Here is a 23,603-nt window from a genome sequence, read left to right on the forward strand (position 1 = left end):
TTTCCAGGTTTTTCTTTGCAGACCTTCCTAAATAGAGGCACATTAGCCACCCTCCAGTCTTGCAAGATGACTTAACAACTTACAAAGGAGCAGGAGATAGCCTTTCAAATCTCCCCATTTACCTCCATTAAGATCCTGGCTGATGTCCACTTCAATATAAGAGTCAAGGAATTCTGAAGAAACTTATTTAATCAGAGGACGGTTAGGACTTATTTTTATCCATCCCTAAACACCAATGGTTGACAGTGTTTAATACCACTCCCTACTTGTCCTTAAGTGGATTGTTTCACTCAGCTATTTCAGAGAGCTGTTAAGAATCAATGTCATTGTTGCGGTTCTGGAGGTGTCTACAGACCAGAGTGGGTGCAATGGAAGAGTGCCCTCCCTGGATGGCATGATAAGAACCCAAGGGACTGCAATAATCCTGTGTTTCCATTACTGAGACAAGCTTTCATGTCTGTAAGTGTAGTTAAATTCCCCAGATGAGGTGGTGGGATTTTAACTTCTGTACCTGGATCAGAAGTCCAGGTTTGGGTGATTTCCTTATGACAAGGTGAGAGGCCATTCAATCCATGTCATCTTCCAGCAGAGCATTCACACTCCTTATTTCCCTGCAACTTTCTCTCTCTCTAACTCTCTCTATCCCTCTCACTCTCTCCCACACTCACTCAATTCCCATTTGGTTATTTTGTCACTCACCTACACACTTGGGACTATTTAAAACAGTCTATCAGCTTATCATCCCACATATAACTGGGATTTAAGTGGAAAGCAGAGCTCATGGAGGAAATCCACAGGATAGCAGGAAAACCCTGCAAACGTCACACAGACAGCACCATAGGTCAGGATCAAACACAGGTCGCTGGAGCTGCTGGTCACCTTCGTCTGACCACTGAGCTGGCCTTAGTAACATGAGCAGAATGTTTGTGGACCATATACTGTGCTAATCAAAGTCAAAGTCAATATTTATTACCCATCCACGGTACAACCCAAGGGTTTGTGAGGCTATAGTTTGGGTTTGGGAGCTGGAATTAATTATAAGCAGAGATGCAGCAAGGAGAGTAGATTTCTGGTCATAGCTGAGTTTTCAATATCTGTCCATGAGTTTCAAGGTATTGGTACCCGATTCAGCGGCCTAGTGGCACAGCTGCTAGAACTGCTGCCTCACAGCGGCAGAGACACGGGTTCAATCCTGGCCTCAGGTGCCGTCTGCGTTTTCCCTGTGACTGCGCGGGTTTCCTCCGGGTGCTCCGGATTCCTCCCACATCCCAAATAGACACGGGTATTTGTAAGTTAATTGCCCGCTATATATTGCCTCTGCTATGTAGGAAGTGGTTGAGAACGTGGGATAACATAGAATTGGTGAGAACAGGTGATCGATGATCAGCGTGGACTCTTTGGGGTGAAGTGCCTGTTTCCACGCTGGATCTTTCAATCAATCAAAATCTGGGTTGGGGGAAACAAATTAACATGTATTCGGTGAGCGCAAAACAATGACGAATTTGTCTGATTCTTCCTATGAGCAACCAATTGTATATCTTGGGTAGGTGTGGAGGACATGAGCCAAAGGGCCTGTTTCCGTGATGCGTGCCTCTATGACTTGTCATACTCACCATGCCCATCGCAGTGGTATCAGTCTTCACGTACATGACACGATAGCCCAGAGCTTTCCTTGATCCTGCTTCCCAGCTGGCCCTGCCCGTGCTGTGGGTGATCTCAGAGAACTGGAGGTTCTGGGGAGGTGTAAGTGGCACTGAAGAAGGAATAGAATACAAATTATTTTAAAATTAATGCAGGGACATTCACATACAGGCAAAGACATAGTCCTAGAGAGTTACAGCAAAGAAACTGTGCTTCATCCCACTTAGTCCTTGCTGTTATCAAACATCTATTTACATCAATTAGACACTAAACCCATATTTATTCCCCCAGTCAACTTCCCCCAGTCTCTCCCCACTTACATCCGCACCTGGAGCAACTAACAGGAGCCAATTAACATGCAATTCCTTTGTGTAGTTTTTAGTTTAGTTTAGAGATACAGTGTGGAAACAACATGGGTCTTAGGCCCACAGAGCCCATGCCAACCAATAACCACCACGTACGCTAGTTCTATCCGACACTCTAGGGACAATTTGCAGAAGTCAATTGACCTTCAAACCTGCACATCTTTGGAATGTGGGAGAAAACACACGTGGCCACAGGGAGAACGTGCAAGCTTTGCACAGACAGCACCTGTAGTCAGGATCAAACCTGGGTCTCTGGCGCTGTGAGGCAGCAACTCTACCGCTGTGCCACCATGCCGTCCCACATAGACCAACTGCTCTTTGTATTCTATATCAACGATTTGGATGAGAATACATAAAGCATGTTCAATAAGTTTGCAGATAACACTAAAATAGGTGGTATCGTAGATAGTGAAGATGGTTATCAAAAGTTACAGCCGGACCTTGATCAGCTGGGAAAGTGGGCCGAGGAATGGCAAATAGAGTCCAATTAATTTAAATGTGTGATATTGTGCTATGGCCAGGCCTGGACAGTTTGAAGAAGGACCTCGACTCAAAACATCATCCATTCCTTTCTCTCCAGAGATGCTGCCTGTTCCACTGAGTTACTCCAGCATTTTGTGTTTTTCTTTGGCTTAAACCAGCTTCTACAGTTCCTTCCTACACAGGCCAGGACCTTCACAGTGAATAGTAGGGCCCTGAGGAGCTTTATAGAGCAGAGGGATCTAGTTGTACAACTACATAGTTCCCTGAAGGTAACGTCACGGGTGGTGAAGAAGGCTTTTGGCACATTGACCTTCATCAGTCAGGAAATTGAATGAAGTTGGGACACTATGTTACAGTTGTACAGGGAGATGCCATTATGCTGGAAAGAGTTCAGAGAAGATTCACAACGATGCTGCCTAGATTCAAGGCCGAAGCTGTAGGGAGAAGTTGGACATGCTAGAAGGTTATTCCTTGGAGTTCAGGTAGCTGAGCGGTGATCTTACAGAGGCATATAAAATCATGAGGAGAACAGATGGGATCAATGTACAGAGTCTTTCTCCCAAGGTAAGGGAATCAAAAACTAGAGCAGACTGAGAGGGGAAAGATTTAATAGCAACCCAAGGGGAACTTTTTCCACACAGAGGGTGGCGGGCATATGGAATGAGCTGACAAATGAAGTAGTTGAGGTAGGCACAATAATAATATTTAAAATACATTTGGACAAGTACATGGATAGACAATAGACAATAGGTGCAGGAGTAGGCCATTTGGCCCTTAGAGCCAGCACCGCCATTCAATGTGAGCATGGCTGATCATCCCCAATCAGTACCCCGTTCCTGTCTTCTCCCGATATCCCCTGACTCCGCTATCTTTAAGTGCCCTATCTAGCTCTCTCTTGAAAGTATCCAGAGAATCGGCCTCCACCGCCCTCTGAGGCAGATAATTCCACAGACTCACAACTCTCTGTGTGAAAAAGTGTTTCCTCATCTCCGTTCTAAATGCCTTACCCCTTATTCTTAAACTGTGGCCCCTGGTTCTGGACTCCCCAAACATCGGGAACATGTTTCCTGCCTCTAGCGTGTCCAACCCTTAATAATCTTACATGTTTCAATAAGATCCCCTCTCACCCTTCTAAACTCCAGAGTATACAAGCCCAGCCGCTCCATTCTCTCAGCATATGACAGTCCCGCCATCCCGGGAATTAACCTTGTAAACATATGCTGCACTCCCTCAATAGCAAGAATGTTTTTCCTCAAATTAGGGGACCAAAACTGCACACAATACTCCAGGTGTGGCCCTATACAACTGCAGAAGGACCTCTTTGCTCCTATACTCAACTCCTCTTGTTATAAAGGCCAACATGCCATTCACTTTCTTCACTGCCTGCTGTACCTGCATGCTTACTTTCATTGACTGAAGAACAAGGACCCCCAGATCCCATTGTACTTCCTCTTTTCCCAACTTGACACTATTTGGAAAGATTTTGAGGGATATGGACCAAATGGGACTAGCTCGGTCAGCATTGATGAGTTGGGCCAAAGAGCCTGTTTCTCTAATGTTTCCCTTATCCCTAACCAGCCTGAAGAAAGGTCTCGACCCGAAACGTCACCCATTCCTTCTCTCCATAGATGCTGCCTGTCCCGCTGAGTTACTCCAGCTTTTTGTCGCTATCTTCAGTTTAAACCAGCATCTGCAGGTCTTTCTTACACATGAGGACCTACGTGTTGTTTCTTGTCCGGTCAGGGGGTCACTCGCTTCCTCCCCGTACATGGCGTACACCGTCACGGTATATTCAGTGTTCGGCGACAACCTTTCCAGTTCTATATCCGTAACTGAATTGTCCACCTTTACCTGCCGGAGGAAGACGTATAGGTTGTATCTTGGACATACATCTTGTCGCTCACTGCCAATATCAACTCAATCATATAAATGGGGCTCACAGTTGAACGATACCTGCTATATCTGTAATGCATGGCACTTAAGGCCCCAGGTCTGAGTGAGATTGCCCAATGAGACAATCCATCCATCATGCGGCCTACAACAATCTAAAGCCGCGGTCTCCGGTGAGGAAGAGCCGATCCTGGACTGACTGGACTCTGGTCCTGTACACGGGGGGGAAATGGAGGAGGACTGGCCAAATTTTTGTGCCTTCCACCACAGTGATGAATGCTGTGGTGGATGTTTGTGTTAGTTTTATTGTGTGTTCTTTATTATTGTACTGCTGCTGACAACCCAAATTTCCACCAACCCTGGTTGTGTGGCAATAAATTATATCTATCTAATTATATCTATCTATCTATCTATTAGGATACCAGGGGGTGTGGCTAATCTATGGAACAAGAAGCTTGACATCAATAAATGTGGTTCGGCTTGATGCTGACTGGTGTATTGCAATACACTTTGCTCACAACGACCAGGAATTTGTTATCCTGAATGTGTAAACACCCTATGAATGCCATCAGAATTAGGATGAATATTTAAATAGGCGTGTTTTCATCTATTCCTTTATTCAAAACAATAATTATTGTAGTGTATATGTCATTGGGGATATGAATGCAGATATCTCAGACAGGAACTCATTATTTGCCAATAATATAGCTCAGTTCTGTCAAGATAATAATTTAATATTGTCAAGCAAAGTGCTTTTACCTACAGATAGTTATACTTATATTAGTGAAGCCTGGTACACTTTGTCATGGCTGGACCACTGTATTAGTACAGCTGATACACATGCCTCATTGGGGTGTATGAGCCTTCTGTATGGGGCAGCAATGACATCATATACCTGTTGCTATGACAATAAATGTTGAACACCCACCTGTGGTATCCAGTGATAGAAATAGCTTTAACACAGAAAAACTGGACTGGTTAACCTTCACAAAGGAAGACAACTTAGCCTATTATGCCATACAGATAAATCCTTAAGCAATATTCATCTACCTAAAGATGCAATAATGTGTAGTAATGTTAATTGTAAGGATATGAAGCATAGGAGAGATATCTGCTCCATGTATAATGATGTAGTAAGCGTTTTATATGTAGGCAGTAAGCCCTACTGCAAGCATAAAAATAAGACACATAACATCAGGCCTGGCTGGAATAAGTATGCAGCTGAGTATCATGCTGGAGCCCGTGAAGCCACTAAATGATGGGCAATGGCAGGTAGACCCAGACTGGGGCCTGTGTTTGAATACAAGAAGCTCACTAATGCAAGGTATAAGTATGCTGTTCGCTTCATCTGTAGAAATGAGCAAGCTATGAGGGCTGATTCCATGGCTAAGAAGCTGCTAAGTAACAATGAAACTGATTTTTGGAACATGATATTAAATATAATGCTGGTAAGAGTGCTGTTATGATCTGTCGAACCAAAGAGGATAAATGTCCAAAATTTCCTGATTTGAAATTGTCTGACAATAATCTTAGTGTCTGTATTAAGGTAAAATATCTTTGGCATTTTATTACAGAACAAATGACAGATGATGAGGATATTTATAGGCAACGACATATGCTGTATGCACAGGCGAATATTCTCTTGCGTAAGTTTGGCGCGTGTACAGATGTGGTGAAGATGTCGCTGTTTAGAGCATACTGCACACCATTGTATACTGTGCACCTGTGGTCAAACTATGGAAAGACAAGTTTGCAGAGACTAAAGGTGGCATATAACGATGCCATGAGAACACTGTTAAGGAAACCTAGATGGTGTAGTGCTAGTAACATGTTAGTGGCTGCAGGAGTCAGTACTTGAGAAGCTATCCTAAGAAATCATATGTATAAATTCATTTGCAGGATAAATGACTCTAAAAATATAATTGTCAAACATACGGTTTAGCACTACACGCTACGAATCCCAGTTGTGGAGACACTGGTATCGCTGTCTCATTGTAGGACACTGATCTTTCTTTTTTATTCTGGATTTTAAATCATGTATTGTGTTTTTTTATATATATAGGATGCTTTTATAATTGATATACTAAGATTTTATATGTATGTTATGGTGTTTTTATTTGCAATCTACTTTTATGTAATGTTGTCGCTTGTCTGGACCTTGAATCCGAAAAAAGTTTATTATTATTATTATTATTATTATTAGAAAGCATCGTAAAAGACCCTCCCTCAACCCTCATGCCCAGTAATTGTTTCTGACACACACACACAAACTCTGGGAGAGGGGCGAATCAAGTGCCAAATGCAGCCTTCAAATGATCTTTGTGCACAGTAACAATTGGAGAAAGATGGAGAGTTATATTGACCTGATCACAACAGAAACAAATAGCGCTGACTGCATCAGATAAATGGTCTATAAAATCATGGGCTTACACTTGGCCTGTCTCCATGCACTGTTCCAAGCAGAGTGTCAACAAGGAGAAGGTGCCCATTAACAGCAACAACAGACAATGTGCTTGCAGGAACTCAGCGGGTTGAGCAGCACCTGTGAGAGGAGGGGGAATTGTCGGAGTTTCGGGCGGAGACCCTGCATCAGGACGGCGGCCACTAAGAGGAACAAATTAATTCAGCCCTACCTCCTTTTCATCAGCTGTGTCTCCCCCGGTGAGCGCAGCGTAAAGGATCATGTACTCCGAGGCAGCTTCTGCGGCCTCCCACTTTACTCTCATGCTGTTGTGGGTCACGTCATAGATATCCAGGTCCGCGGCAGCAGGCAGGGCCACTGCAAGAAGATGAATAAATGAACATTCACACCGAGCCAACAGCTCACCCTCCCCGCTCCTGGTTCAGTGTGAGCCAGGCTCAGCTCATCTCTCCCCACCTTGGTTCTGCCTCCCTCCACGCCCGCAATCATACCACATTGACCTCTATACAACTTGCCCTGTGGCCTCTTGAGAGGGAGGGGGGAGAAGGGGCAGGGGGAATGGTAAGGGGGAGGGGGAATGGTAAGGGGAGGGGGAGGGGCAGCGCCCGATTCTCACTGCCGTGTGTGTGAGGTAGAGTTTTCAGACCAAGCAGCCTTGAATGTTAAGGGCCTGTCCTTTGCTTTGGAGCCTTCCACCACTGAAGGTCACAGTTTTGCTCCACCAAACCCATCAGCTCCTTCAGCCATCTTTGAAATGCTCACTTAAATCACTCCATCATTCAAGACGGAAGCTAATATGCTAATATGATTATCTGGGATGCTGGTGATGCCGATCATTCTAAGAATCACAGACTGAGATCTGCAGAGAGGGGGGGCCAGAGCTGGAGGCATAAGACAGCCCTGGGATGTGAGGGGGGAAGGTTGGGTAGGTAAAATCTTCATTAAATGTGGTATACAAATGGCCCTGTGTGGCTGCTTTACTTGAAGAAATTATTTCAACTACATTTCCACAGCAAATGTCAGCCCCATAGAATTCCCCTGGTTGGCCTTACAGCCAGTTGATTATTTTCTGAATTGTATTAGTTGTTGCAGCCTGGGAAAAAAACTAGCAGCAATTTATACATAGGAATCTTAACTATCAGAATCAGAATCCGAATCAGACTTTATTTGCCAAGTATGTTTTGCAACATACGAGGAATTTCATTGGCCAGGTCAGTCATACAATTAAAAGTAACAGATCACTCAAAAACACATTTAACATGATCATCCACCACAGGGACTCCTACACATTCCTCACTGTGATGGAAGGCGAAATAAAGTTCAAGTCTCTTCTCTTAGTTCTTCCTCGGTCATGGGCCTCGAGCCCCCGCTGACGGGAATAGATCAGCAATATGATACTGACCAGATTGTTAGCTTTGAGGGGAAAGTGTAGCCAGGGCAGGCTAGTTGTGTGGGATCCATGTGATGGAGCAGACGGGCCTGAGTGCAATGTCTCACTTTCAGTACAGCTCCCCAGACAGTGCAGCACTCCCACAGTGGTGCACTGGGTCTGTCAGTATTCAGTATTCAGTATTTACTTTAATGTCATTTTAACTGAGTACTTGCATACTATCTATACACAGAAGAAACAAAAAATTGTTTCTCAATCAGTTCCCGTCAGTGCAGTTAATAAAAACAGAATAAATACATATAGCTTTAAAATTAAAATTAACATATCTAAAATAGGCCTAAAAATTGAAATTTAAACAGACATTCAGCCCCAGTGAAGTGCCTGCAATGGGTCTTGAACCCTTCACATAGCTTGATGAGTTGACACTTCACTCAGTTACATTTAAAACTGATCCTCCGTCACTGCCGTCTACCTTTACGTTTAATACTAGGGGCGGCACAGTGGCTTAGTGGTAGAGTTGCTGGCTTATAGAAACATAGAAACATAGAAAATAGGTGCAGGAGTAGGCCATTCGGCCCTTCGAGCCTGCACCGCCATTCAATATGATCATGTCTGATCATCCAACTCAGTATCCTGTACCTGCCTTCTCTCCATACCCCCTGATCCCTTTAGCCACAAGGGCCACATCTAACTCCCTCTTAAATATAGCCAATGAACTGGCCTCAACTACCTTGTGTGGCAGAGAATTCCAGAGATTCACCACTCTCTGTGTGAAAAATGTTTTCCTCATCTCAGTCCTAAAAGATTTCCCCCTTATCCTTAAACTGTGACCCCTTGTTCTGGACTTCCCCAACATCGGGAACAATCTTCCTGCATCTAGCCTGTCCAACCCCTTAAGAATTTTGTAAGTTTCTATAAGATCCCCCCTCAATCTTCTAAATTCTAGCGAGTACAAACCGAGTCTATCCAGTCTTTTTTCATATGAAAGTCCTGACATCCCAGGAATCAGTCTGGTTATAGCGCCAAAGACCTGGATTCGACCCTTACTATTGGTGCTGTCTGTACGGAGTTTGTACGATCTCACTGTGACAGTGTGGGTTTTCTCTGGGTGCTCCAGTTTCCTCCCACACTCCAAAGACGTTCAGGTTTGTAGATTAATTGGCTTTGGTAAAACTGTACATTTTCCCCAGTGTGTAGGAGAGTGCCAGTGGACTGGGGTGATCGTTGGTCGGCGTGGACTCGGTCGGCCGAAGGGCCTGTTTCCACAGTATCTTGAAAGGAAAGTCTAAAGAAACCCTGCAAAGAATTTCCTTTAAGAAAAAAGATCTAGAGTATTCCTGGTGAAAAGTCCGACAGCCACTCAATCTGCGATGGCACTGATTCCCAACTGTGGATTGAGCGAGTTTGCACTGGGTGAACTGACAATATAAATCTATCCTGTACCAATCAACATGTTAACTATGGTCAGAAAGAGGCTATGCAGCTGCTCAGGTCTGATCTGCTATTTAATAAGATAATAAACACACAGTGCTGGAGGAACTCAGCGTACCAGGCAGCACCTGTGGAGGGAATGGAGAGGCAATGTTTTGAATCAGGACCCTTTCTTCAGACTGATTGTAGTGGTAGGGAGAAAGCTGGAATAGAGGTGGGTCATCCGATTACATAGTCAGGAAGGAACTGCAGATGCTGGTTTATACCGAAGATAGACATAAAGTGCTGGAGTAACACAGCGGGTCAGACAGCATCTCTGGAGAAAAAGGATGGGTGACGTTTCAGTAGACTAACTTCTTCCAAGTAGGCATACATCCATCCTTTTTCTCCAGAGATGCTGCCTGACCTGCTAAGTTACTCCAGCACTTTGTGTCAATCATCGGAATTGCTCGGCTACCCAGTCCCACCAATCTCTGGTAACCCTTCACCTCTTTGGTATCAAGAATCTATTTACTTTAGCCTTAAGAAAAATTCTGACAGTTCCCACTGCTCTTTGAGAAAGACAGTTCCAAAGACACACAATCCGGTTCGGCACGGACTAGAAGGGCCGAGATGGCCTGTTTCCGTGCTGTAATTGTTATATGGTTATAATTGTTATATGGTAATCCTTGCCTTACCTCAGTCAAAATGGGAAACCACTTATTCTTTGACAATGACCCTAGTTCCAGATGTTCCTACAAGACTAATTCCCTTTTCCTCATCCACCCTGTCATGCCCCCTCAGGACCTTAATGTTGTCAGTTATTGACTAATAGTTATGTCTTTGACCTTAAAATCAAGCCTTGGACTGCAGTGTGGTCTAATTTTGTGAGCAATGAATAATCTTCTGTCTATTTCTACAAAGAGCAATGCTACAAAGCATTATTCAGGATTTACTGTGTGAATTGTTTCAGACTCCAATAGCAGAAGGCTCAGCCAAAATCTCTGCCTCCGGCCCCATCCAGGCCCTTCTTTTCACTGTCTGACCTTTACTTACAAAAAACAACGTTTTTCGTTGCTGTGTCTGCATTCCACGCATAATCAAAACTGTTTCTCAAGCCCAAATATTTAAATTTGCAAATGTCAGAGTTGAAGTTACCAAGTCTGCGTCGGATGTGGAGATTTCATCGTGTGATCTCCCCCCTCCCACATCCTTCTAGACTAAATTGTGCTCAGTCATTTGTAAACATAAGATCATAAGATCTTAAGAGATAGGAGTGGAATTAGGCCTTTTGGCCCATCAAGTCTACTCCGCCATTCAATCATGGCTGATCTATCTCTCCCTCCTGATCCCATTCTCCTGCCTTTTCCCCATAACCTCTGACACCCGTACTAATCAAGAATCTTTCTATCTCTGCCTTAAATATATCCACTGATTTTGCCTCCACAGCCTTATGTGGCAAATAATTCCACAGATTCACCACCCTCTGACTAAGTAAATTTCTCCTTATCTCCTTCCTCAAAGAATGTCCTTTAATTGAGAGGCTAAGACCTCTAGTCCTAGACTCTCCCACTGGTGGAAACATCCTCTCTGCATCAACTCTATCCAAACCTTTCACTATTCTGTAAGTTTCATTGAGGTCCCCCACCTCTCATTCTTCTAAACTCCAGCGAGTACAGGCCCAGTGCCGCCAAGCGCAATCCTTCCATTGTTAAAGCTGAGAATCAGATCACTTTTCTTCCGAGTTTTTGATCGGAGACATGTCCTGGAGATTAACCTTCAAACCCTGGAGACTCCAGGGAGATTGGCAGACGTGAAGCTTAGCTGGGTGCTACTCACGTGTGGTTGCGGTGCCCCGGAGTGCTTCACTGGCAGCCTTTGTGTAGATGGCAAACACCGCGATCTGATATTCCGTCAAGGACATCAGATTCTGGAGAACGGCAGTTGATTCTATCCCGTCCACAACCACCTAGCAGGGAAAGAGAAAGAGAGAGACCTGTATATCTTCCATGCCACCATAACCACGACTACCTGATTGCAGAGCCATTGCTATTGTATTCCACTCACTAATCACAAACTGCCCATAGAGTATGACAGGCAGGTGATGTTTCCCCCAACTGGGCTGTGCACATTCAAGGACCAGAGTCTCAGACTAACGGGAAGGCACCAGGTAGTTATTAGTGTGAGAACATCAGTCAGACTGTATTAAACCTATGGCTGGAATTTTTAAATGTTAACCAATAACATTGGTGCACAGTGCACCAATCCTGACCTTCACGCTCTCTGTGTAGAGTTTGCAGGTTTGCCCTGTTTCTGTATGGGTTTCCTCTGGATGCTCCAATTTCCACCCCATCCCAAATACCTATAGGTCTTTTAGGTTAATTAGATGCTCAGTAGTAGAATCGGGGTCATCTGTGATCAATGTGTTCCTAGTGTAAATGGGGTGGTCGGTGTGTGCTCGGTGGGCTGAAGGGCCTGTTTCTCTGCTGTATCTCGCCATTACTTACTCTATGAATCTGTCACGTGATTACGCAAAAGACACAATGTGCTGGAGTAACTCAGTAGGTTAGGCAGCATCTCTGGAGCACGTGGATAGGTGACGTTTCGGGTCAGACCTGACCCGCTGACTTCTTCCAGCACTTTGTGACTTTTTTTATTTGTAAATCAGCATCTGGAGTTCCTTGTTTCTACCAAGTCGGTTGGGCAACTTGTGGGAGTTTCCCAAACAGCAGAAATATGGGCAACAATGGAATGTGCAGGCATTCTTGGTATCACTACCTATTTGAATGAGACACTGCTGCAATCAAAAATAGGAAAGTTTGCCTAAAGTTTTTGTTCACTGTTTAAAAATTCTTATTTTCCTTGAATTATGATCAAATCCAAAAAGCTACTCCAGACTGAACCAGGTGCAGGTTTAAATCGTGAACAACTACATTTAGATAGAAACTTCAATAAAATGCCCCAAAGTAAACCTAATACTGTCAAACAACAAAATCAAAGCAGAATCAGATCAGAATGGATTTATGGACTTAGAAACATAGAAACATAGAAATTAGGTGCAGGAGTAGGCCATTCGGCCCTTCGAGCCTGCACCGCCATTCAATATGATCATGGCTGATCATCCAACTCAGTATCATGTACCTGCCTTCTCTCCATACCCTCTGATCCCCTTAGCCACAAGGGCCACATCTAACTCCCTCTTAAATATAGCCAATGAACTGGCCTCGACTACCCTCTGTGGCAGGGAGTTCCAGAGATTCACCACTCTCTGTGTGAAAAAAGTTCTTCTCATCTCGGTTTTAAAGGATTTCCCCTTATCCTTAAGCTGTGACCCCTTGTCCTGGACTTCCCCAACATCGGGAGCAATCTTCCTGCATCTAGCCTGTCCAACCCCTTAAGAATTTTGTAAGTTTCTATAAGATCCCCTCTCAATCTCCTAAATTCTAGAGAGTATAAACCAAGTCTATCCAGTCTTTGATTACTTGCATTACTTGCATTACTTTTTGAAGAGAAATTATACAAACAAGTGTTATATTCCTTGGAACCCAACCAACAAGGGGTAATTTGATTGTAGTCTTCAAGGCTTTAAGTGAAATCTAGAGTGGATGCACAGAAACAACTTCCTTATGGCTGGGAGGACTTTGCCTCAAAATTAGGGTCAGGCCCTACAGCTACACTATAGGTGGTTCACTGGCACTCCCTTCCCCAATGTGGAGGGCATGAACGCCGCTGGCTACGGAAGCCAAGATCGTCCCGTCAACGGAAGGCTCGAGGCTCCCGACCGCGGAAAACAAAGAAGGGAAGAGATTTCGCCTTCCATCACAGCGAGGAATGTGGAGGAGTCACTGTGGTGGATGTTCATGTTAAAATGTTTTTTTGTGTGTCCTGTTGCTTTTTAATGGTATAAATATATGGCAAATCAAATTCCGTTTATTGCTAAACAAACTAGGCTAATAAAATATGATTATGATTATGATATGATAATGATGAGTGTCCATAATTAAGCCTGACATTGAGAGTTTTTTTATTCAGGAACAGATGGGGATCTGAAGCAAAAATCAAACTACTGGAGGAATGCAGAGGGTCAGGCAGCATCTGTGGGAGCAGAGGAATGGGCGACGTTTCGGGTTGAGATGGAGCATCAGAGCTCATGTTTGTAGGGGAAAGGGAGTATAAAGTTGTGTGTAGGAGGGATGAGACAAGGGCTGGTAGATAATAGCTGGAAACAGGTCTTGAAATTGGAAATCAGAAGTCGGAGCACGTGAGTGTACTTCCACCTGGGAATGATGAACTGTGGTTGAGGAAATTTGTGTTGGTTATATGCCAGCCTCTGATGGGTTAAGGTACTGAGTATTCATGAAACACCGGCCTGAAACAGCCCCTGTCACATTCTGGGGGCCATTCTGCTGTTCCTTCCGAATGATCCACAGTAACCTCACCAGATGAACAACAGTTAACCAGCTGCCTTTCAACAGTTGCTTCAAATAAATAATTTTATCCGAACAGATGTTTTATCCTAACAAATATTTACGCACTGATATATTTATTTCAATCTAAACTTGGTTTTAAAATACATTTTAATTAAATATAATTAGATATATTACAATTCTGATCAGCATCACTGCTCTCATTTTGTCCTTGCACTGGTTCTGCCACATTCCCCAAACCCCTGGCTACACCTTCTGTATCTTGACCATGTTCCACTGTCATCCATATTACCCCCCTTCTCATTATATCCCTTGCTATCCATCCTGCACTCTTTTATTCTCCCCTTTTCTGCTTCAGTACTTAAGGCCCGATATATCTCAAACTTTTATCAAGTTTCGATGAGCGATTTAGTTTCATTTAGTTTAGTTTAGAGATACAGCGTGGAAACAGGCTCTTTGGCCCCCCAAGCCCGTGCCAACCAGCGATCCCCGCACACTAACATTATCCTGCACACACTAGGGACAATTTACCAAAGCCAATTAACCTACAAACCTGTATGTCTTTGGAGTATGGGAGGAAACCGGAGCACCCGAAAAAAACCCTACACAGGTCACGTGGAGAACGTACAAACTCCGTACACACAGCACTCGTAGTCGGGATCGAACCCGGGTCTCTGGTGCAACTCTACCACTGCGCCATTGTGCCTTCCCCAATCGACCTGAAATGTTAACTCTGCTTCTCTCTCCATTGGTGCCGACTGACCTGGTGAGCATTTACAGCACTCTCAGATTATGTTTCACTTTAGCAGCGACTGAATTTTGTGTATAAAATCCTTGTTACAATCTTGGAGAGCGGCTGAAATACCTCTTCTGGCTGACCTGCGGTGGTGGAGTAATAGACCACACGGTATTTCTCCACATTCCCTGGTGCGTGTGACCAGCTGACACGGAAACTGCGGGGGGTGACGTCGGTGACCACAAGGTTCGAGGGTGCAGCTGGCTCCAGGCTCTTCCTGCCTGATGCTTCTGTGGATGGGAGTAATATCAACAAAGACAGGCTTTCATTTCTACACCATCGTTTACCATTAGTAGGACTTCCCAAACCCACTACAGCCAACGAGGATCATCAATACGATGTCAGAACTGTGTCCACGGCACAACAAGAGCCCATACAGAGCAACGTGAACAGGCCCTTGGGTGTATCGAGTCCATGCTGACCAGCAATCACCCATCCTATCCTACACACAAGGGCCAATTTACAGAGGCCAATTGACCTACAAACATCTATGTCTGTGGAATGTGGGAGGAAACCAGAGCACCCGGAGAAAACCCACTTGGTCACGGGGAGAATGTAAAAAAAACTGTAGTCAGGATCAAACCTGGGTCTCTGGCGCTATAAAGCCCCTGTTCCACCTAGGAAACCTGAACGGAAACCCCTGGAGACTTTGCGCCCCACCCAAGGTTTCCGTGCGGTTCCCGGAGGTTGCAGGAGGTTACCGGAGGTTGTAGGTAGTGGAAGCAGGTAGGGAGACTGACAAAAACCTCTGGGAACCTCCGGGAACCGCACGGAAACCTTGGGTGGGGCGCAAAGTCTCCAGAGGTTTCCGTTCAGGTTTCCTAAGTGGGATAGGGGCATAAGGCAGCAACTTTACCGCTGCACTACTGTGTCGCCGTGCAGATAGCCTGAATTATGTGACGTTTGAGGGATTAAATTGCCCAAGGTACCAGGATTATCACACTAATTCTTCAATGTTTTATCAGATCTGGAGCTGAGGGGAGGAGGTTTCTTTGGTAAGAAAGTGGTTTGTAATTGGGTTTGGGCAGCTTTAATTTGAGGACTGCAGCTACGCTTCCCAGTAAAGTTCAGCCCCACAGAATCTCCCTGAACAGCACAGCTGCCAGGTGACTACTAAAGATTATAGACCGAGTTTACTGGTTCATCCAGAGTTCGGTCGCCCAATAGTGTAGCTCTCATAGAACATAGAAGAGTGCATCACAGGCCCTTCATCCCACAGCATCAATGGTGAACATGATGTCAAATTCAACTAATCTACTCTGCCAGTATGTGATCCATATCCCAACAGTCCCTGCATTTCCAAGAGCCTTTCATAAATGTCACTATCCTATCTGATTCCACTACCATTCCTGGCTGCACGTTCCAAGCACCCAACTCTTTCGTAAAAAAATCTGATCTGCATATCTCCTTTAAACTTATCCTCTCTGACCTTAAAGTTATGCTTTCTAGTCTATGGCATTTCCACCCTGAGAAAAAGGTTCTGACTATCTGCCTTTTCTATGTTTTGGTTTTAGAGATAAAGCATGCAAACAGGTGCTTTGGCCCACCGAGTCTGTGCCGGGCAATGATCACCTGTATACTGGTTCTACATTATTTACAAAAGCCAATTAACCAACAAACCTGCGTGTCTGGAATGTGGGAGGAAACCAGGACACCTGGAAAAGACCCACGTGGTCACAGGGAGAACGTACAAACTCCGTACACACGGCACCAGTAGTCAGGATTAAACCCGGGTCCCTGGCTCTGTGAGGCAGCAACTCTATCATTGTGCCACCCTAAAATCATAGAAACATAGAAACATAGAAAATAGGTGCAGGAGTAGGCCATTCGGCCCTTCGAGCCTGCACCGCCATTCAATATGATCATGGCTGATCATCCAACTCAGTATCCTGTACCTGCCTTCTCTCCATACCCCCTGATCCCTTTAGCCACAAGGGCCACATCTAACGCCCTCTTAAATATAGCCAATGAACTGGCCTCAACTACCTTCTGTGGCAGAGAGTTCCAGAGATTTACTACTCTCTGTGTGAAAAATGTTTTTCTCATCTCGGTCCTAAAGGATTTCCCCTTTATCCTTAAACTGTGACCCCTTGTTCTGGACTTCCCCAACATTGGGAACAATCTTCCTGCATCTAGCCTGTCCATCCCCTTAAGAATTTTGTAAGTTTCTATAAGATCCCCCCTCATCCACGCGGTCACAGGGAGAACATGCAAACTCCATACGGACAGCTGCCGTAGTCTGGATCAAACTCTAGTGTCTTGCACTGTGTGTCGGAGACTCTGCAACTGCACCAGTATGTCTCTCGTAAATTTATATACTTCCATCAGATCTCCCCTCAACCTCCAACGCTTCAGAGAAAACAATTAAAGTTTGCCCAACTTCTCCCTGGAATACCCTCTAAGCCAGACAGCATTCTAGTAAGCATCCTCTGCACCCTCTCCAATGTCTCCACATCCTTCCTGTAATGGAGTGAGCAGAACTGCACGCAATACTCCAAATGTGGTCTAACCATAGTTTTATAAAGCTGCAACATGAATTGCTGCCTCTTCCACTCAATGCCCGACTGATGAAGGCAGGCAGACCATCACCTACTGCACTGCAGCATCAGTTCAAATTTATGCTCAGGCCTCTGATGTTGGACTAGAAATCCACAGCCACTGGCTTGGAAATAAGAGTTCTGCCAATGAATCACAGCAAGTGCCGCAAAATCTTGAACTGTGGCCAACGCCAGACTAGAATGGTGAGAAGAAGAGTTAACAATAAAATGGTGATCAATCATTAAAGAGACAAATTTAAAATAGTGCAGAGACTTGGATTTAATTCCCTATTCCCGTAACATCCACATGGGGGGATGCGGTGAATTCCCTGGCTCGAGTGTAACCATGTCTTTCTTCTGACTGGTTAGCACGCAACAGATGCTTTTCACTGTACCTCGGTATACGTAATAAACTAAACTAAAAGCCCAGGAGAGGTGCAAAATTTGTCTGTTGATGAGTGTGAGGGAGGGCATTGTCCTCTGTACACTATTTTAAACACCTTCTAGAATGGTCCTCTCACTTAACTTACAAAAGCAACAAAGATACATTTCTGTTCAGCAAAGGGCTTCATCAGGAAATGGAGGAATATGGATCATGTACAGGCAGATGGGATTAGGTTACATCATGTCCAGCACAGACTTTGTGGGCTGAAGTGCCTGTGCTGTATGTTTCTATGTTCTATGTACAAGGGAGTAAGAAAGTTCAGACACTTTTGATTCTGTTCCATCAACATGTCTTCAGTTCAGAGATGGAGAGGAAGAGGTGGATGTGAGAGAAAGAGAGAATGAGAGAAAAACGTGCATTTCCCCAGCCCCCCCCCACCTGCAACCGCACGTTGGGGGAACAGACCCAACGGGTCTGCACTTGGTCTAGTAAAATATAAAATTTACATATGGTCACAGTCACTGCAACTTATAAACAAAAACAAGCGAGTTTTTTTAAAGCGTGCTGCTAATTGATCATTTCCAGCCAATATTCCGGTTGTTAGAAATATATGTCCAATATATAACCACACTGAGGCAATGCACAGACACAGAGCCCCCTACCTTTAATCCCTTTGTCCTGTTCTTCCACACGTGTGCACACTGTCTTGGTGAGACTTTCGATGATCGTGTTCATGATATTGAAGTCAGCCACGTTGTAAACATGTGTCTCGTCAGGTTCGGAGGCAATAGCCTTCAGCTCATTTACATCGGCATTTTTCACGCCTGTTTTACAGTGGAAATTGTGAAAGAAATTAGTGGCTTTAAAACCCGGTCACATTAAAGTGGTAGCAAGCCCTGAAGTGGTGAGGCAGGCACCAGCTCGCCACTTATTCAAAGTGGTCCCCCTCCCTGCTGTGAAATGTTCTCGGTCAATTAGGTTGTTCTTTACTTTATACCCAATCCAGTGGAGAAACCAACCTGGACCTGGGATAAGGTTGCACAACCATCTGGCACAGAGGTCCAGCCAGGTGTCCATAAGGGAATGCAGCCAATTTGGCACAATTCAGACGGCAGGAGACAAGTGCCGAGGGACGCCCTGAATCTCGATGCTGCCAATGCAAAGACCCCATGGGGAAGGGCAACAACGTCTGCTAACAAGCATTGAGGGATTCAGTTTGGTGGAAGGGTGCATCAATATAGGGGGCCACATAAATGGCAACGATGCTATAAGACCATACGACTGTAAGACATAGGAACAGAGTCTACTCCACCATTAAAACACGCGGGCAAAATAAAGACCTCCCCCGAGTCTTATTGACTGCTTCTTCAGCAGGGTCCATTTATACAGGTTTCACTCTCACAAACAAAACTCCTATTACAACGCTAAAATGAAATACCTGGGAGAAGAAACTCATTTCAATCTCTGTACAGAAAATAGCAACAAACAGCACAAGTCAATTCATACCAGGATTTCCAGCAACCTACCGATAGCAAAGAGCTCGATGCCAGCATCACGTAAACTCTCAGCCGATGAGAAAACGTCATCCTGAGATTTGCCATCCGTGATCAGGATCCCAATCTTCGGCACACCCGTTCTCGACCCAGCCTCGGGCTTAAAACTGTTCTCCAGGATGAACGTCAAAGCGAGGCCTAAAACCAGGTAGAAAAGTCCCCAGGAGGTGATGTTATGGATGAAAGACACGTGAGTCAGGATCACTGACAATCCCCATCACTGACCCTTACAGGACCATGCGAGGACTTTTACTTCCACATGTGAGGGAATGGGTTTGTGCCAAATCAGGTAGTCCAGCACCCTAATCAAATTGATTTGGCCTTATATCAGATAAGGCACTCAGTTGTTTAAAGCGTTGCCTCATCTCTCAACACAAGAAAATAGAGGTGGGAATAGCCTAAGGCCCTCAAGGCTGCCCTCCTCTTCAGCATGATCATGGTTCTTCTGCTCCAGGCTTCAAATTCCCCGCGCCCGCTCCACATGGCTCTCAATTTCCCAATCTTTCAGAATGCATCTGCTTCCTTCTAATAGAAACAGAGAAACCTTCGAGCCTGCACCGCCATTCAATATGATCATGGCTGATCATCCAACTCAGTATCCCATACCTGCCTTCTCTCCATACCCCCTGATCCCTTTAGCCACAAGGGCCACATCTAACCAATTAAATATAGCCAATGAACTGGCCTCAACTACCTTCTGTGGCAGAGAGTTCCAGAGATTCACCACTCTCTGTGTGAAAAATGTTTTTCTCATCTCGGTCCTAAAGGATTTCCCCCTTATCCTTAAACTGTGACCCCTTGTTCTGGACTTCCCCAACATCGGGAACAATCTTCCTGCATCTAGCCTGTCCAACCCCTTTAAGAATTTTGTAAGTTTCTATAAGATCCCCTCTCAATCTTCAAAATTCTAGCGAGTACAAGCCGAGTCTATCCAGTCTTTCTTCATATGAAAGTCCTGACATCCCAGGAATCAGTCTGGTGAACCTTCTCTGTACTCCCTCTATGGCAACAATATCTTTCCTCAGGTTCTTAAATGCCTTCAGTTATCTTTACTCCTGCACAGCCCTGCGGGACCAAAGATTTCCACAGATTCATCACAACTTTTAGACTCAGGGTAATAGAGTTACCCCAGAGCAGAAGCTGCCACTTGACTTTATCTGGTTTCTATGGTAAGTGATATGGAGATCAGTTCATTGGAAGAGGAGGCAGCATCTTGCAGCCTCCAGCCTGTTCCATCATTCAATGTTTATTTGTCCTTGAGATATTGGCATTGTTGATAAGACCACTTTAATTATCCATGCCCATCTCTCCCTGACCGAGTTGGGAATCATTGCTCTAGGGCTGGAGGTGCATACAAGCCAGACCAAGAGAAGGAAACATATTTCCTCTTCCTGGAAGGACATCAGTGAATGCGAGTTTAATTTAGTTTAGAGATTTAGCGCGGAAACAGGCCCTTCGGCCCACCGAGTGACCAGCAATCCCTGTACACTCACACTATCCTATACACTACGGACAATTTGCAATCTTTACCAAAGCCAATTAACCTACAAACTTGTAGGTCTTTTAAGTGTGGGAGGAAACAGAAGCACCCAGGGAAAACCCACGCGCTCATTGGGAGAACGTACATACTCCGTACAGACAGTACCTGTAATCAGGATAGAACCAGGGTCCCTGGTACAACTCTACCTCTGCGCCACCGTGCCACCCCAAGAGAGGATTTTACAATGATCTTACAGTTTTATGGTTGGCTTACCAAGACCAACTTTTCAGTTAAACCAGATTTAATAAAATGAATGTCAATTTGACCAGCTGCATTGAACTCATGTCTCTAGACCATTGATTGAGTGTCTGGATTACTAATATTTCAACAAGACCACTCCCCACACTATAACATGACTCATCTGTAAACCTAACTCCAGACACAGGAGATACTTGGAGAGATGAAGATGAATTGAAGAGACTGAACAAGGGTCTCGACCCAAAACGTCACCCATTCTCTCAGAAATGCTGCCTGTCCCGCTGAGTTAGTCCAGCAATTTGTGTCTACCTTGAAGAGATGAACACAGGTTTGGGCAAAGACATAGAATTTGGGAAACATCGTAAACGAGGGGAAAGAACAATAGAGGAGGAATTCCAGAGTGACCTAGACGTAAATGTACATGGTTGGTGAGTACGTTTGCTGACAACACCAAAATTGAAAGAGTTGCAGACTGTGAGATGCTGCCGGAAGATGCAGCGGGATATAAACTAGCTGCAGAAATGGGTGCAGACATGGTAGAGGGAGCTCAACAAGTGTGAGGTGTTATGCTTCGGGAGGTTGAATGTAAGCAGTGAGTATACAGTTAATGTTAAGACCCTTTACAGCATTGATGTGTGGAGGGATCTTAGAATCCAAGTTCATAGCTCACTGAAGGTTGCAGCACAAGTACTGTAGATAGGATGGTTAAGAAGGCATATGGTATGCTTGCCTTCATTGTAACAATGGCAGGCAGTGACTAGTGGGGTACCACAAGGCTCAGTGCTGGGACCCCAGCTATTTACAATATATATTAATGATCTGGATGAGGGAATTGAAGGCAATATCTCCAAGTTTGCGGATGACACTAAGCTGGGGGGCAGTGTTAGCTGTGAGGAGGATGCTAGGAGACTGCAAGGTGACTTGGATAGGCTGGGTGAGTGGGCAAATGTTTGGCAGATGCAGTATAATGTGGATAAATGTGAGGTTATCCATTTTGGTGGCAAAAACAGGAAAGCAGACTATTATCTAAATGGTGGCCGACTAGGAAAAGGGGAGATGCAGCGAGACCTGGGTGTCATGGTACACCAGTCATTGAAAGTGGGCATGCAGGTGCAGCAGGCAGTGAAGAAAGCGAATGGTATGTTGGCTTTCATAGCAAAAGGATTTGAGTATAGGAGCAGGGAGGTTCTACTGCAGTTGTACAGGGTCTTGGTGAGACCACACCTGGAGTATTGCGTACAGTTTTGGTCTCCAAATCTGAGGAAGGACATTATTGCCATAGAGGGAGTGCAGAGAAGGTTCACCAGACTGATTCCTGGGATGTCAGGACTGTCTTATGAAGAAAGACTGGATAGACTTGGTTTATACTCTCTAGAATTTAGGAGATTGAGAGGGGATCTTATAGAAACTTACAAAATTCTTAAGGGGTTGGACAGGCTAGATGCAGGAAGATTGCTCCCGATGTTGGGGAAGTCCATGACAAGGGGTCACAGCTTAAGGATAAGGGGGAAATCCTTTAAAACCGAGATGAGAAGAACTTTTTTCACACAGAGAGTGGTGAATCTCTGGAACTCCCTGCCACAGAGGGTAGTCGAGGCCAGTTCATTGGCTATATTTAAGAGGGAGTTAGATGTGGCCCTTGTGGCTAAGGGGATCAGAGGGTATGGAGAGAAGGCAGGTACGGGAAACTGAGTTGGATGATCAGCCATGATCATATTGAATGGCGGTGCAGGCTCGAAGGGCCGAATGGCCTACTCCTGCACCTAATTTCTATGTTTCTATGTAACGGGCATTGAATATAAGAGTCAGGAAGTCCTGATGCAGTTCTCTAGGATTTCAATTTGGCTGAACTATCCCATCACCAACTAGAGTGCAGTCCTGAGCTACCATCTACCTCATTGAGACCTTTGGACTATCTTTAATCGGATTTTACTGGACTTTATCTTGCCCGAAGCATCATTTCCTTTATAGAATGTGGACGGCTTGATTATAAATCATGTATAGTCTATCCATTGATTGGTTAGCATGCAACAAAAGCTTTTCACTGTCCCTCGGTACACGTGACAATAAACTAAAATAAGAGACAAGCTCTTGTGGACTCAGCTGACAAGAGTGAAGTGTGAGAGGCAGAAACGCAAGTAAGCAAAAACATTACGGTTTTAGGAAGAAAAGCAAAAAATGCAGGATAAAACACAAAGTGCTGGTTTAACTCAGCCAGTCAGGTGGTGTCTCAGGAGGTCACGGATCCAGAGACGCTGCTGACCCGTTTTACGCAAGGTTCCCGATCCTGCAGTTCCTCGAGTCTCCGGAAAGTGCAGGGCTCTGAACTGGGTTCTGAGGAAAGGGGGCAGATCTGAGACATTGACTGTTTCTGCTTCCGCAGATGCTGCCTAACTGACTGGGTTTGTCCAGCATTTTCTGTTTATATATCTCATTTCTAGTGTCAGCAGGTTGCAAGGTTTTGTCGGAACTGGCTCGGCAAGACAGGGTGCAGACATCAGTCCAACAGGAACGTTTTATTACAGCTAACACATGTGTAAATTGAATGAAAGTAGCAGAACATCCA

At 44.8% G+C, this 23,603-nt stretch overlaps 1 protein-coding gene across 1 annotated transcript in view; it reads right to left on the minus strand.

Moving 5' to 3' along the window:
* Nucleotides 1–23,603, minus strand: part of col14a1 (collagen type XIV alpha 1 chain) — a 215,404-nt gene that overhangs the window by 90,203 nt on the left and 101,598 nt on the right. The window contains 7 exon segments of the mRNA XM_033019102.1: nt 1,614–1,753; nt 4,211–4,340; nt 7,013–7,158; nt 11,441–11,570; nt 14,894–15,054; nt 18,409–18,570; nt 19,273–19,437. Coding sequence (XP_032874993.1) covers nt 1,614–1,753; nt 4,211–4,340; nt 7,013–7,158; nt 11,441–11,570; nt 14,894–15,054; nt 18,409–18,570; nt 19,273–19,437 — 1,034 coding nt within the window.

Source organism: Amblyraja radiata, chromosome 4 (genome assembly GCF_010909765.2).
Source record: "Amblyraja radiata isolate CabotCenter1 chromosome 4, sAmbRad1.1.pri, whole genome shotgun sequence".
Classification (NCBI taxonomy): Eukaryota; Metazoa; Chordata; class Chondrichthyes; order Rajiformes; family Rajidae; genus Amblyraja; species Amblyraja radiata.